Genomic DNA, 16,612 nt, shown 5'->3' with positions numbered 1-16,612 from the left:
GTTTGTGTGCTAAAAACATAATGTATAACCTGACCCAGAGTCCCACTGCAAGCTATCCAGAGGGTTTCTCTTCTTCTGTAATTTAGGATGGCAGCTAAAAAAATATCTTGGTCCAAACTCTAAGCAGTCTCTTTTTATTCTGTCACTATATTAGGAGAAACCAAGATACCAGCCGTTATTTGAGCAAACCCAGCGAAGCCCAGTAAAACTGTCGCAAGGATGCTTTCAGAGTAATTTTGGACTGCAATGTTGCTTAATTTAGAAATAATCCCTGATCCCAGGTCAGGAAAGGAGGCTGTTCATACCTCATACATGGCATTGAATTTTACCAGATCAACCTCTAAGTTTAAATCTAAGTTGGACAAATAAATAGTATTTGTACAAAGGTTCTTCTTTTGATCAAAGTGATTCCATTTGCCTGATATCTGAATCTGTGCATCAAGGCCAGAGATAAGGGCTGGAGAGAATTATTGGCAAGGAAAAGGTGGACGATTAGGTGAATCAGGGTAGGAAGTCCTCCTTAAGAATACAGGATATTTTAGCTGATGCTGCCTGCACATTAAGGAATACTTGGTTTCTAGAACGTAAATTCTTGGAAGATATAGTCAGAAAGGCCTCTAGGACCAAGGGTAGTCAACCTGTGGTCTTCCAGATGTCCATGGACTACAATTCCCATAAGCCCCTGCCAGCAAATGCTGGCAAGAGCTCATGGGAATTGTAGTCCATGGACATCTGGAGGACCACAGGTTGACTACCCCTGCTCTAGATAATGGGGCTGAGCATAAACTTCTTGCTGGTTCCAAATATTCTTGTTCTGGTAATCATTCAGGCATCCCTACCTGCCTGGCTACTACACAAGCACAAAGAGTAAGTAGGAGCAGCTATGCTGAATTATACGGTGCTGGGGAATGCACTTAGATGTCTCCCTTGAGTGTTCAGATTGGTGCTGCTCCAGAGTGTGAAAAATGTGTCCAGCTCAACAACTTCCTGGGGACAATTTTTTAAGTGTGCAAAAATCTTTGTAATTATACAACCATCTTGGTAAATGAATGTGTTTTGCCATGAGCTAGATCTGTAAGCACCTCTGAAAGGAAGAGCTGCTGGGAGGCGCACCAGTGAGACAGTGTTAGGGCTCTTTGCCAAGCCACCTTCTCAGCCAGACTGAAGAAGCTTAGTAAAAAAAAACAGAGTTACTGAAATGCAAGCAAATGCATGTGCCCACACACTATTAATTCTGAAAACTGCTCATTCTAGCCCAAACAGGTAGGCTTCTGCCCTGAGCGTGACAAACTCCAGCCACAAACTCCAAATGCAGTTAGAAGCCCTTGCTCCTCCTCCATGCCCACACATGAGGGAGACAGCAGGAGCAGCCTCATGGGGTGGGCTGCGTAGGGAAGCGCTACACAGACAAGATCTGGCTTAGGACTTTTCTCACAGGCTTTGGCGTTAACATATTGAATCATGCGTTGCAAAGGGGAAGAGTTATGTTACATAAGCAGATGTCAAAAATGAGTTAACGTGCAGTGCTTGGTTGGCTGAGTCCATCTTGGAAGGCTAGCTGCTAATTCTGTGGGACTGTGCCAAACGAACATCCTTCTGGTAGACTCCATCTGGAATATCTTTGGAGGGGGTGGGGGGGGAATACACATAGGGAGGAAAAAAAGTCTCAAAGAGGAAGAAGGCGGTCCGTCAACTAATGGAGAGTAATCAGGAACACCCCACTAGGAATGGCCTTGAAGGTAGCCAGATGTGGAATAGATGTGCAAAACCTGCCAGTGTGGAGGCATCATGGTTTGGCTTTCGCTTCATCCTCCAGTGGGTCATCAGAGGCATCGGAAAAAAAGTCATCCTGGTTGTACTGCTTCAGCTTGTTCTCCAAGTAGGTTATGCGCCGTTTGAGCTTCATCTGGGCAGCATCATAGTCAGCCAAGAGCCGGGAGAACCGGGTGTGCAGGGTCTCCAGGCTGCCCTCAAGCCTGTCCAGCTTCTGCCCCACATTCCCATCCACACTTTCAGCACCTGCTGCTGCTTCGTCCAACAGCCCTTCTTTGATCAGAATCTCACGGCCACGTTCCTCCAGCACTTTCTTGGCATCGGGATACTCAGTCACGGCTTCCATGAGGTCCTCCTTCGACAAGCAGAAGAGGTCAGAGTAGCCGAGGCTGCGTATGTTTGCTGTCCGCCTGTTCCCCATTTTGCTCCCTTTGATGTTGAGGATGCTGATCTCACCAAAGCAGCAACCCGAAGTTAGCAAAGCATACTGAGTCACGCCATCATCAGCCACCACAGCCAACTTTCCTTCTTTGATGATATACATCTCCTTGCCAACATCCCCTTTCCGGCAAATATAATCACCTGGGCTGAAAACCTGAAGGCGAAGCTTGAGCACAAGTTCTACCAAGAGTCCGGCCTCACAGTCCTGGAATATCCTCACCTTCTTCAGAGTCTCCAGGTGGACATTGATGGCTATCTCGGCTCGCAGTTTGTCAGGCAGGTTCCTCAGCACTTCCCACTCATCTACAGTTTTCTTATTGGTCCAGAGATAGTCAAACCAGCGGATGACCTTGGCCTCCATGTCCTTGCTCACCTTGCGGAACTGCATATAGTGCTTGACGGCATCAATCTTGGCCTGGAACTCTGCTCGGGTGGCATTCATGTTGGAGATCATGGAGCCCACGTTCCCCACAATGGTAGCAAAGATGAGTACGCCAATCAGGAAGTCAAAGATGACAAAGAGGTACTCTTCATCACGCACAGGAGGCGGAGTCTCTCCAATGGTCGTCAACGTTAGGGTAGACCAATAGAGACAATAGATGTATTCCCTTGTCAGATAGCCATACTCTGGATCCGATATATTTGGATAAACCCAGGTGTCTTCTCCAAAGCCAATGGACTTAGAAATGGCATAATAAATGCAGGCGTTCCAGTGGATGATGACCAAGATGTACAGCACTAGATTGCTGATCCTAAAGATGTTCGGGTAGCCAGTCCTCGTCTCCGTCCGGTCAAAGAATTCAAACATGCGGGAGAAATGTAGCAGCCTATTGAAGCGTACCTCAGGCCGGTTTAAGCCCGTGGCAAAGTATGCAAAATCGGTGGGTAAAATTGAGAGGAGATCGAGCTTGAATTGTAAGGTGGAAACATATTTATCACCCAGCTGCTTGGGTTCTCTGACGAGTAAGCCCTGCTCAAGGAAACCTGCCAGGGAAAGCATAGAAAGGTATTAACTCCAGTAATGTGACTGCCAATACTCACTCAAATATTTCCACCCAATCACCTCACTTTGCAAGCTGTAGCCTTCACCAGATTCTAACTGTGTAAATAATATTAGTTGAAGAAGTTAGTTCTGATTTGTTGTTGTTGTTGTTAGGTGCGAAGTCGTGTCCGACCCATCGCAAGCCCATGGACAATGATCCTCCAGGCCTTCCTGTCCTCTACCATTCCCCGGAGTCCATTTAAGTTTGCACCTACTGCTTCAGTGACTCCATCCAGCCACCTCATTCTCTGTCGTCCCCCTCTTCTTTTGCCTCAATCGCTCCCAGCATTAGGCTCTTCTCCAGGGAGTCCTTCCTTCTCATGAGGTGGCCAAAGTATTTGAGTTTCATCTTCAGGATCTGGCCTTCTAAGGAGCAGTCAGGGCTGATCTCCTCTAGTTTTGTTCGCCTTGCAGTCCAAGGAACTCGCAAGAGTCTTCTCCAGCACCAGAGTTCAAAAGCCTCAATTCTTTGACACTCGGCCTTCCTTACGGTCCAATATCATCAAAATACAAACCACCCACCCAGATTTCCCATCTTCCCAGTGATGAATTAGCAAAGCAGGGTGGGGATTGCCGAAATCATCCTACAGCCCCAGAGATTCTGAGATCACTGAAGTCTATACTTCCCCCTTTAGTTCATTCATTAATTCAACAAGACATAACGTCAGAGGCCTTAATGATTCCTGAATGCTAATGCCTGTTTTGGAAGAAAAAAATGTTCAAAGCTGAGGCTGATAAATCTTTCACTGGGAAGCTATTTGTCAGAATGTCAGTTAACAAGAATCTCTTTCTTCAGACCACTTCAGGGCTGAGAGGAGCAAGGGAGAATATTGCTCAGACACAACTGAAGTGGTCAGCAATGTTACGGGACACCTGTGGACTGATGCTTTCCCAAGGCATCTAACTCACCTAACTCCTAACTCACCTGTGCGCAGCCGGATGATAATGTCCATAATGTAGATGCCATCAGAGACATAGTCCAGAACCAGCCATAGGATCAAGTACTCCGTGTGGAGCTCATTAAAACAGGCTCTGCGGGAAGATCAAACAGAGACGCTCAGGAGGATGAAGGTCATCACTGGCAGCAGGGACCATGCCTGACCTGATTAAGGGGCAATAGAGACTAGTGTTGAGCTGCCAGAAGAGGGGTGGCACTGATAAACATATTTGCCCTCATTTGCACTGTTCGTGAAATGGTGCCATGCAGCTCACAAGGGGACAAACATCAGAGGAAACCTGCCTCCCTCTATCAACGAAACTGGCCTAATGCTCTGTTCCTGTTGCACTTATATGCATCCAAAGGAATCTCACTACAAGGAAAAAGGTGCAGAGACCCCCTCTGTGTCTGTCAAGTAAGTGACACATGGAGCATGAGCGCACACATACACTGTTTGTTAATATCCAAATGGATCCAAAGTCCTGGGGAACCCAACAGCTTTCACTTTGCGTTGTGCTATTCTGGATTGTCCTAATAAAAGGTATCTGCACAGCTTTAGGTTTGAAACAAAACCAACAGCATTTTTTGCTGCAAAACTTTTCCTTTGCAAAGGTTGGCACTTAAGGGGAAGATGCAACAACGCATCCCTTCCACTGTTTAACAAGTGCTTTGTAAACATTTGGCTCAGGCCTAGAGCATGACATGCTGCGTTTATTCAAGGTGGCAATGCTGGACCAGTGGGTGGGCTGCATGTCAGTCAGGGCAATGTTGCAACCACACAGACAACACCTACCAGACAGCAGGCCTCTGTGTGTTGTTTGAGGAAAGACAGAACAACGCTTCCCACCAGGAAGCAGAAGATGAAGATGGCCACAGATGGGAGCGTGGGGCAGCAGCCAGATTCATAGGTTAGGCCCTAAGGCAGGGGGTAGTCAACCTGTGATCCTCCAGATGTTCATGGACTACAATTCCCATGAGCCTCTGCCAGCAAACGCTGCCAGGGTCTCGTGGGAATTGTAGTCCATGGACATCTGGAGGACCACAGGTTGACTACCCCTGCTCTAAGGTACAGGGAGAAGTCACTGATAGGGATGGGCATTCGTTTTAAAATGTCATTTGGTTTGTGGTTTGTGGCATGCACCCATTCACAAACCATCCTGAACCTTTAGCCACCTCATGAACCGCTTTGGTTTGAGAGGTTTATGAGGCAGTAGAATAACCCTCCTGTGTGCTAGAGAGACCACGTTTGTGGCATATCTCCCTCTGACTCTCCTCCACCTGCCCCCCAGGTTTGGTGAAGATTGGATTTATGGGGTCTGAGTTACAGCCCACCCCAATGTAGTTGCCCCTGGGAATGTGCTTTCTAGATAAATGATCGCTTGTCATTTCCACAAAAAGCACTTTCCTGGAGGCACCTTCTGTGGTGGGGAATAACTCAGAGTCCATAAATCCAATCCTGACCAGACTTGGAGGGCAGATCGAGGAGTCATCCAGCAATCCCTAGTAAGTTTAGTGTATCTGGTTTGCACAGGATCCATTCTATATGTTCCTGAATCTGTGCCTGTCAAAATGACCACCTGTCAGATGTCATTTTGACAGGCACAGGTTCAAGAGGATCAGGAGTGTTCAGAACAGATCCTGTGTAAGGTAGAGAGATCAAACATGGAGGACATGTAGAGGAACATCCAGGGGCAGTCTGCTGTGAGTTTGATGCCTCTAGCTTGCACAAAATCCAGTCTATACACTCCTGAGCCTGCACTTTTCCCAAATGACCTAGGTTCTGGAGTGTCTAGAACAGATCCTGTGCAAGTTGAAGACATCAAAGTTACAAGACACACACACACACACACACACACACACACCAATGCTTCTCCATATACCCTCCAATTCTCTAGCTTGCACAGGATCCATTCTATACACTCCTAAAGCTAGGTCATTTTGACAGGCATAGGCTCACAATCCTGTGAAAGCTAGAGAGACAAAACTCACAGGGGATATTTGGCTGCCTCTCCTCTACATGCCCTTTCAATTGCCGCTTTGAAGTTCTGCAAACACGTGGATTGTGTGGAAACCGTGTGTCTGGAAATGTCTCTGCTCACAATCCAACACAAAACTCCACTGACAGCTTGAAAGTTTGTGGAAATGTCATGCCACTTGACTTGCCACCAACTTGACCCTGCAAAGCCCAAACTAGCCAAAATCCATCGCAAACTTTAGTTTGTGAGCAAGTTCATGCCCATCCCTAGTCATTGAAGGGATGCTTTCAAAATAAGGGGGGCTTTTGATGACATTTTCCAGGCCTGTTAAAGTACCGATGGTGTATTTTTGGGAAGTTCTGCAACAGTAGGTCCAAGCACAATATAAGCTGCTAGGGGAGCATAGCAGTTGGCCTAAGGCCGGTTGGCAGGATCCAGGTTCAAATCCTTGGTCAGACTGGGTCAACCTCAAATCACATGTGCCTGACCTGAGTCGCTGTGATGATAAAATGAGAAAGGAAAGAGCCATGAATGCTGCCCTAAGGCCTTAGAGCAGGGGTAGTCAAACTGCGGCCCTCCAGATGTCCATGGACTACAATTCCCAGGAGCCCCTGCCAGCATTCGCTGGCAGGGGCTCCTGGGAATTGTAGTCCATTGGGCATCTGGAGGGCCACAGTTTGACTACCCCTGTGTTAGAGGAAGTGAAGGATAAATACATGACAAACAGATATAAGTCCTGGTTGACCAGCAGTTTAGTGTTCGTGTGTTTCAGGATCTGAGCAGGGGAGACTATCAGCCAGTAGAGGCCAGTAAGAAAGTAGCCAGATTCCTCCCATCTTCTGCTCTGAACCTCCAAGAGAAAGAGTGCCAGTAAAACATGCCAGTTACTCTCTGAGACAGAAAATACAAGAGGGGAGAGGACAGAACAAAGGAAATAGAGAGACCCATTTCACTAATTGCACATAATATTTCAGAGGAGGGAAGAGTTACCTTACAGGCCACAAAATCTGCCACTTACCGTGCTACCAGCATGCACCAGTTGTACAGAACGGGCAGTGCGATGACCATTAGCCAGCGGTAGTACCAGTCCCCAGAAGGATCCAACACAAACAACTCCCGTTTCTTCCTGAAAGGAAGTCAAAGCAGCCCATTAAAGAACAAGGCCTTCCCATGGTCACAGGGGCAGATCAGTGACAAAGAACATTACTTGGGTGCAAAAAGTCCCCTTTACACTTCTCAGCTTGGACATCAACTTACTCACCACCTCGTGGCAGAGAAGGGGGTTGCTTTGGAGCAAGGAAACAAAGGACGACGGAATGGTTCGCTGTTCACATCCATCACAGCACTTACCTGCTGAAGAAGATCTGCAGTTCGGGCCTCTCAGAAGCCTGGAGATGCTGATTCCCTGTCTCATGAGCCAGATATTTGCAGGCTGACAAGGGAAAGTGCTGGGATCTCTATGGCTGTATCAAGGATACCAGGAAACAAACTGCCTGGCAGGGCAACATGGGCCCATGTGGTCCAGCAGCAAGACCGGCCTGGGTGGAGCAGGAGGGGACCAAGAGCAGAAAGGTGCTGTAGCCTCAACAGCGGGGCAGTCTTTGCAGTCTGGCCCAGTGAGCTAGCCTGGATAAAAGAGCAATGGCTCTCCAAGCCATGGAGGAGTTTTGAGACAAGGGAGGGAATGGAAGAGAAGAAGGTAGAGCTCAACTCAAGGGCCAAGCTAATAAAAAGGGAAGAAAGAGGAACTGGAAAGAGGCTGGAAGGAGAAGCAAGAGGTAGATTGCAGCACTGTGGTTCTCCTCCTGTGTAATGCAGTATAACCCTGAGGAGGATGAAGTAAACTGCACCTTCAGGGATCTGGGCTGATAAAAAGCAACTGAATAAGGAAACAGTGGCTGGGTTTGTGATCTTAAGGCCCCATAGAGTCTAGGCACAATGTTCCCCTGCCCTCAGTGGGTACTACAGGCTGCCAGGCTCAGATAAAGTTTCAGTTCTTGTGACAGTCCCCAAACCCTTTCACGGTGTGGCAGTCAGCCTTGTGTTATCACAAATGGGACAAAAAAATAAAGTTGACCTTCATCATCCCATCGGTCTCTGCTGCAACAACTGCACACCGAGACATTATAACAGCTGCATGAACATGATGACCCCTGTTGTCACAATGTGTCTGGGCTCCAGCCACCCACTCCACATAAGGGCTCCCCCCTCTTCCTTCTTCTTTTGTGCCACTTTAAAAACAAACTAACCAATTTGCTGGAATAGTAGCTTGGGTAGGGTAAAGTCCACTAGCATCCATAGGGCTGTGAGTCCATAAGGTACCATGAGAAGGTTGCTTTTAGCTTCTGCTGAAACAGACCAAGGGGGAACGCTTCTCTGGAACAGGTTATTAACAAGATCCTCTTAACCTGACAGGGAAGATCCCTTTTTCATACTTCGGCTATTAATACCAAAGGTGCACATCCCTGCCCTCCCTTCTGCAGAAAACAACCCTTTCTTCATGCTCAAATTACTTTGGTGCAGGCTCATCAGTGAGGCCTGCCCTTTAATTATACAGAGGAAGAGAAGCTGGGTTATCACTCCCTCTCCAGGTATGAACAGGCAAAAGGAGTAGGTGACAAAACATCCTTGAAACAGGAAGCCTGGCAGAGAGTTTGGGCTTCTGCAGAACAAGCAAATAAACCCCCAGACAACTGATTTCAACAGGCCTCAAATAGAGGAACTGAATGTTGCTCCAGCTAGATGGGCACAAAGAAGGAGTCTTACGTCTTCTTTATGCAACCATGTTTATCCTGGGTTATTTCTTTACTACTGCTGGACTGCACATCTGGCCCACGGAACCGTTCGAGGAAAGAATCCATGCGCTCGTGTTCATCTCGCCGGCCCTTGCTGGCCCATTCCCTGAGCACCACCACCAGCTGGGCAATCCTGGAAAAGAGCAAAGGCAGAAAGGAAGAGTTAGAAAGATGAGGGAAGAACACAGTCATTCTGCAGCAGGGAAAACTTGACAAAAGCCACTTGGGCAGCCTTGGGGACTGAGACGTCCTGAGGAAGGTGACCTGTCCACACTGTCTTGTTGAAGTAGACATCTATGGATGACCAAGAGCCCTCAAAAAGAGATAAAGGATTACATCCAAAGATGCAAATTGATGCATACTTCCTGTAAGTTAAAGGGAATTGCAACTCATCATGGTGTCATGTCTGTCTAGGGAAGGAGGCAGAGCTCAGCCATTAGGGTGACAGTCTGTCATTCAAATGTTTGCAAAAGTTTTCTTTAGAAGGTAAAAAAAAAACACCCTACTTCTAGACAGAATCAGAATGCGGACATTTCAGAGGACAGGCCTAAAAACAGAGGTGTCCTGGTCATCCTCATCCCCTCCTCCCATCACCATCATATTTGGCAGCCTCTGATCCAAAGAAGACAGTAAGGGCTCAGGTATAAAGGACAGTCCAAAGTCACAACAGGATGAAAACCATCCACAATCAAACAAAACACCAAGCAGACCCCACTCCCCCACAATGAAGAACCAGAAACTAAAGCGACCAGTCCCTGCCCAGAGGAAGAAAGGATGGCTGCATTTTAGGTCACAGGAAGACATTCTGCTACATTTTCCAATGCCATCATACATCTCATGGCAATCCCCTGTAAGACTACATCCCAATTGTGAAGGCACCAGAAGCTGCCTCTTTGCCTTGCTCGTGCAGTGCTTACCCTTCAGGCAATACATGTCTAAAGCCCCACAAGTACCTGCCAAGGCCCTTTTTCCCACGATGGGCAGTGCGGGATTGCCGGCTGGCCTCATCCAAGGCAGCAATCCGCTGCAGCTCTGAAGAGGTGTCATCGTCAGCTGATGGCCTTCTTTGGAGACAGAATTGGTCAAGTTAGTTTCTGCTGTGGCAAGACAGGAAAAGGAACTGTAATTTCTACATAGGTCTTCCTTCTCCTCCTCCCACAGCCCAGCAAAACTGGATCTCTGCATCAGTCTAAATCAAGGTTTTCTCTCCCAGAGGGCTATTGACCCCATGATACTCTCCTGAAGCAGCAATTGCCCCCCCCCCCGCTGCTCAGTGGCTAGCCAGTCCCCTCCTCTAGTGCTGCTCAGCTTCTCTATGGGGAAGGCTCCATAGTTTGAGAATTCAGAGTAAGCCACCTGAGAAGAGCACAGGGGTGGGGCATGTGTCCAGAATGCAGTCATGCTACTACAGTGGGCTGATCCTGCCTTTAAGGGTTTACTTGTCTTCACACGCACTAGGAGTGCCAGTTCTCCCAAGAGCATTGGGGCCATATTCCAGTGGCAACCATGGCAGACATGAAGGAGCTTCAATCTTACCCCCAAGCAATTGGCACAGTTGAAATGGACCAGGGAGTTAATAATTGCTCAGTTGGGAAACTTGCATGTCAAGATGTCATGCAAGACAAAACCACGTGGTTTTCAAGACAAGACCCTGTATATTAATATATATTTCTAATGTTAGGCATCTTGGTGGCCCTCATGAGGCCAGAAAGATACATTTTGGACATAAAGATAATAAATAAATGAGTACCCCTTGCAGATCTGCAGACAGCGTCTCCTGGGCTTTTCTAATGTACTCAAGAAAACCAAAAAGGGGATAGCGTTACAAAGCCAAAAAGCAAGAAATCTAACAAACGAGTGGTTAGGACCCAAAAGGTTAGGTGTCCACAAAATATAAATAATCAAATTGCATTCATTCATGGTGCACAACTTATAAACTTAAAAAGTTAAAAATATAGACAAAGCCCATAAGTTAATAATTGAAATCATAAAATATGCACCATTCGATGGTAGACCTTGCATGCTTCTACCTCAAAATGGGTCTTCCTCAGAAGTCTAATCCTGATGCAGAATGTAGCCGGTGAGATTTTTTTTTAATTCCATTTATTCGCTATGAATACCAAGTTCAATCGAAAAGGAACTGATAGGAGATGCCCATTTATCAAGTGCAAGTCTCCTTCTCCATGGCTGATAAAAAGTTCTGCTGTCCGTCAGCAGCCTCCGTGCATGTATGGAAGAAAATGAGTGACTTGATGCATGGACATCTTCTGACAGTCCCATTCTAACTGATCTTGTTATTCAAAGAGAGCAAATTGAATTTCTTAAAAATCTCACAGGCTGCATTCTCTGCTGTATCATGTGTGTGTTTAAACCTCTGAGGAAGATTCATTTTGGAGCCATATGCCCTAGTCCTAGCACTGTATGGTGCATATTACGTGATTTCAATAATTCGCCTATGGTCTTTGTCTATGTGTTAAACTTTTTAACTTTATACGTTTTTCTAATGTCCCTCCTGAACCGTGAGCCCACAGGACAGCCGAGACCAGCTGTTTGCTTTGGAAGAGAAATGCTGTTTGATTGCCAGGGCTAAAAGGAAGGGTTAGGAACATGAACTGTTTCAGGACCCAAAAATGGTAAGGCAAAAGCCCTTCCTTCTCCTGTTCCACAGTGCCAATCCGAATTAGGCCCCTTCTGCATTTTTTGCACAGGAATTGCCAACAGGGACTCACAACTGTTATATGGCTGCAAGTCCCCATCCCCCCCACTCCCACCACTTGTATAATGTATAGTTTCATTCAAAGTTGTTGAACCATGACGAGATCAAATGAAGGCTTCTAAAGGGAGTTGATGGCCCTACTCATTCCTGTGGCCAGACCTGGATCCTGGATCCTGCAACAATCTAGAAAATGGTGCTCTCCTCCTGCATGACTTCGGAATAAGGGAAGCCTGAGCCCAAAGGTATGGGCTTCTTCCCTTGGTCCACATTCCAAGATTGGCTCCTTGTTCCACTAGCTCTTGAAGCCTGCTGTGGTAGAGCTGGGGGGGGGGGAATCATCCCCTAGAAGTGGGTGGAGCAGGGAGCCTCTATATCAGGGGTAGTCAAACTGCGGCCCACCAGATGTCCATGGACTACAGTTCCCAAACACTGGCAGGGGCTCATGGGAATTGTAGTCCATGGACATCTGGAGGGCCACAGTTTGACTACCCCTGCTCTAGGAGAAGCCTCCAGGCAACAAAGGCAGCATCCTGTGGTTTCCAAACAGACTTTAAGCATCTGCCCCAAGGAAAGAAAAGTCTGGTCCACGTTCCCTGGCCTCCTGCAGACTGGAGAGGGGAGAGGGGACAGAGTCCCCTCAACACCTCTGGGATTAATTTCTAGCCTCCCCATAGCCCCTCTGACCAAATGGTTTGGTGGACCCGGCCCTTGCCAGACACCCAGGAGCACCTCACCTGCTCAGATTATGCCGCTCTTTTCTGGCAGTGACGGTTTTCAGGGACACTTTGCCAGGAGACGCCTTCAAGCCATTGCTCTTTTCCGTCATCCTCCATGCACAGAAGAAGGAGGCACGGACATGAACCTGCTGCAGAAGATACACAATAAAGGATCACTTGACTAGATCTGGAAAGATGCCTGCACGTGGGTGCCTATGCCTTAGATAAGGGGTAGTCAACCTGTAGTCCTCCAGATGTCCATGGACTACAATTCCCATGAGCCCCTGCCAGCAAATCTCATTATGCTGGCAGGGCTCATGGGAATTGTAGTCCATGGACATCTGGAGGTTTGCAGTTTGATTGCCCCTGGTCTACTGAATCCCTAAATTCAGAAGGATACAGATGTTGCATCAGGTTCCTTGGCTCTTTGACAAGTGGGTCTGCCTGGGATCCAGATGTGAGACCATGCTGGAAGGAAATTAACCCTACTCTGATGGAGATTCCCTGGGGAAACCACAGCCCTCCAAGGTCTTTTGTCAAATGTGCAACATATACTCTTTTTCACTTAAGTAGCCTACTTCTTTCAGATAATTAAGAAGCTAGAAGGACACCAGTGCAGCTGCATCAGTTCCAGATTTGCAAAGTAACTTTGCAACCCTCACAGTTCCACACCAGCCACACACACACACACACAGCCTTTAGCTTGCAAATTGTTGCTTTGCATTGACAGTTTCCCATCTGTGTTACGGAGAAACAATTCATTACCTACAAGGATTCCAGAGGGTTAGGCTGTTGCAGCAGAAACAAACCGGAGCCCCATGGCACCTTGAAGGCTAACCAGATTTTATTCCAGTGCAAGTGTTCCTGGGTTGTAATTAGTGATATGGACTGTAAGTGATAAATGGCTTTGTTTTTTAGGGGGGAAAAGGTTTACGTGTTAATAAGCGTTGGATTGTCATCATTTTCAACTAATGCAGGCACAACTGGCTGAATGCAAATGTGAGGTTGTTTCCAATTTTAATTATGTCCTTCCTCCTCTCCTATGTTTCTCCACTCTTGGACTCTTGACATTTTTTTTTCCACCATGCCCCTTTCCCCACACTCTCCCATGTGATTCTTCTGTGTTATTAGTAAAGAACAAAGGAGCTTTCCCCAGTGGCTTTCATCTTTGTCACTGTTACCAAGGTGACAGCATGAGCATCAAGCCCTACCCTAACAACAGGTGTGAGATGCCCTCGCAGACATCCTTGATAGGCCTGCAGCCATAATGAGAGCCCTGGTGCTGACAGGAGGAGCCACCTGGGAGCCAGGGCTACTCTTTCTGAGCCTCTTGATGAAGGAGAAAAGTAGGACTAGCCACTGCAAGCATGAGCAGAGCAGCCTGACCACAAGCTTTGAGATGCAGCTGTTTGAGGCTGACTTTTTCACATCAGGTTTTTTTTTTAATTATCACCATATCCTAAAGCTAGAAGGGGCCTTGAAGGCCACCTAGTCCAGCCTCCTTTTCCTTCCAGACTCTTCTGGAAAACCTTTAGTGCACAAAAGCCCACTTGATGGCCAAACGGCTCTTTTCATTCGGAAACTTCTTTCTCCTAAGATCCCACTAAAATCTCCATCAGATCTGGCAAACATGTTTCTTTTCTGGCAACTATTTAAGCCCCCTCAGATGCTGTTAATTTTTGAACAAGTTTTACTAGATGCAGAAGAGGAGGAGCTGTTTTTCGTACCCCACCTTTCTAGTACCTGAAGGAATTTCAAAGTGGTTTACAATTGCCTCCTCACAACATACACCCTGTGAGGAAGGTGGGGCTCGAGAGAATTGCTCAGATAGAATTGCTCTGTGAGAACAGTTTTAAGAGAACTGTGACTTGCCCACGGTCACCCAGGTGGCAGCATGTGGAGGAGCGGTTCTATGTAGGGAAATCCCAGCTCTGTGCCTCTATTAATTCTACCAGTAACTTTATCTCCAGTGGTAAGCAAGCAACAGGCTAGGCCTAACTGACCCAAGTCAGTTCCAAAGGTGATGAGGGGGGAGCGGGTTGCAGCCTGAACGTGATTTCATAACTCAGACAATACCTGTCGCCTGAGAAAGGACAGAGCTAAACTCTCCATCCAAAACTGGTTTGGATAATCTCAATAGGCCTGCAAGAAGCTAATCTGGCAAGCAAGATCAGGGCTTGAAAGCAGAGGAGGACCTTCTAAGGCCACTTTCTGGCCATTTAGGGTTGCCAACATCCATGTGAGGGCTGGCTGGAGATTTCCCAGAATTACAGCAGATCTCCAGACGACAACCATGAGGCCCCATGGAGAAAACAGCTGCTTTGGAGGGTGGACTCCGCAGCGTCACACTCCACTGAGGTCCTGCCCTTCCCCAAACCTTGCCCTCCTCAGGCTCGGCCACCCATTCAGAGTTGCCATCCCTCCATCTGACAGAATTCCTCCACCCGCCGGTTCCCAAATAGCACAGGCATTCTCCTCTTTTACCTCCTGGCTTTTGAGCGGAGGCAGGCGACACTATGGGAGGGAGGCGTCCCAAAGAGAGCTTGCGGCCTGTCTCTCTGGTCCACGGGGGCCAAAGAGGAGGAGGAGGAGGCCCGATCCTCGGCCACTGGGGCTGGAGAAGGAGGCCGCAGCGCCCAGCGAGCCACATGCCTTGTGAGAATGCTGGGGAGGGCGGAGCCGGGTGGGGTGAGGCCCGGCGTATTCCAGGGCAGTTAGGAGCGTCCGTTGGAGAGGAGAGCCCAGCCCATCGGGCCGCACCTTTTCCATTGTTTACAGGCCGAAGGCTTACTGGGAGTTATTAGAACCAAACTATCTGCGGGCCAGACTAAACATCCAGACTAGTTAGCTAGTTGAGTCTGGATTCCCAGCTGGGGTTCTCCACGGCCACCCAGCAGCTGCAGGGAATGGTTTTTGAGAAATAAAGGAGAGCCTGAGTAGGCTCAGGGTGCCCCCACAGGGAGAGGAAGGGCTCCTGCATTCCTGCCAAGACATCTTCCTGGGCTGAGGAGGAGTCATTTCCCAGGTATTGCTGTTCCAGGTACAGGTTACAACACATGGAGCAGCAAGGTAGAAACTGGTAGAAACAACTCCCCCTCCCTCTAAGGTGACCAAATTGTCCCACTTTTGGAGGGACATCTGGAGGCACCTGGCAAATTGTACTTATGCTGAAATTTTAAAATATATATATTACAATACTATTTTTGCGTCCTATGCATTCTATGAAAAATTTTGTTGCTCCATATAGACCAAATTTTAATCAAGGACCCTCCCCCCGGTCAATGGTGTCCCGCTTTACCAATGTTAAAATCTGGTCACCTTAACCCCCCCCCCTCCCCCACTTCCCAGCATTGTTGGTAGATCCGGCCCCAACTCATTAAAACTTTGCAGTTGGCTTTGCCTCCATGACGGGACTGCTGTTGCTTCCTCCAAGAAGGCTGCTTACTGCTTCCGACCAACACAGCTGCCCACCTGCTTACCGTTCTTCAGAAATTATCACCACGTCCTTTGACAGTAACTCTCCCTGCCTGTCCCATGAAGACAAACAACTGCCTGGGACCTTTTCAAGGGCCTGACACATGAAGAATAACACCGCCTCCACCCTCTTCTTTTGGTTTGTTTTGTATAGAAGCAGTCAGGGGCAACCTAAATGTCGCCGTGAACACAATGGCACAACGAGAGATGCACACAAAGTAGCCTCAGTCAAGCAACGTGTGGCCAGTGCAAAATGGGGGTGTGACTGTGGGCAGCCTCCTGTCTGTCTTTGCCCACACACACACACACACACACACAAACACACATATTTTGATCAGGTTTAAGATAATGCAATTCCTTGCCCCTCTTTTACTCACGATCAGGTGTCCTGCACAGCACCGTGTCTGGGAGCCCAACTCAGCATGGAAAAGGTGTTGGCCAGCAGAGGCAGCCGGTTCCAGTTAGCGTCGGTAGTAATGCAAAGCAATCCACTCTGTGAGCCCAGGGTTCCCTTCTCGGCACTGTTTCCGAGCAGTTGTGAGGACTCCTTGGGCTCTGCTGCTCCAGAAGGCTGCCAGACTAACCAGGAGTGTCCAAAATTCATCCCAAGGACGCTGTGGTCTCTGCAGCCATCTGGGCCAGTCCTAGATGACCCACCACCATGATTTACAGCAGAGAAAAACAGTTCCCCTCCGTCAGTCACTCACTCTCTGCTTCCCAGCCCCTGAAACCCAGCCGGTAG

At 48.0% G+C, this 16,612-nt stretch overlaps 1 protein-coding gene across 2 annotated transcripts; it reads right to left on the bottom strand.

Moving 5' to 3' along the window:
• Positions 1–1,199: 1,199 nt before the first annotated feature.
• CNGA2 (cyclic nucleotide gated channel subunit alpha 2) lies at positions 1,200–15,046 on the bottom strand. Of its 2 annotated transcripts, none has more exons than XM_077307760.1 (7): positions 14,881–15,046; positions 12,415–12,545; positions 9,918–10,028; positions 8,936–9,097; positions 7,188–7,295; positions 4,182–4,288; positions 1,200–3,198 (listed from the first exon to the last, which is right to left on the bottom strand). In XM_077307760.1, the coding sequence occupies exons 2-7, from the start codon at positions 12,504–12,506 to the stop codon at positions 1,787–1,789; spliced, it is 1,992 nt and encodes a 663-aa protein (XP_077163875.1). In that variant the 5' UTR covers positions 12,507–12,545; positions 14,881–15,046; the 3' UTR covers positions 1,200–1,786. The 2 variants fall into 2 exon arrangements, with proteins under 2 accessions (XP_077163875.1, XP_077163876.1); XM_077307761.1 differs by having other exon boundaries at positions 9,918–10,025.
• Between the last annotated feature and the right edge of the window lie 1,566 nt (positions 15,047–16,612).

Source organism: Paroedura picta, chromosome 13, assembly GCF_049243985.1.
Source record: "Paroedura picta isolate Pp20150507F chromosome 13, Ppicta_v3.0, whole genome shotgun sequence".
NCBI lineage: Eukaryota > Metazoa > Chordata > Lepidosauria > Squamata > Gekkonidae > Paroedura > Paroedura picta.
This window is presented reverse-complemented; position numbering and strand designations above follow the sequence as displayed.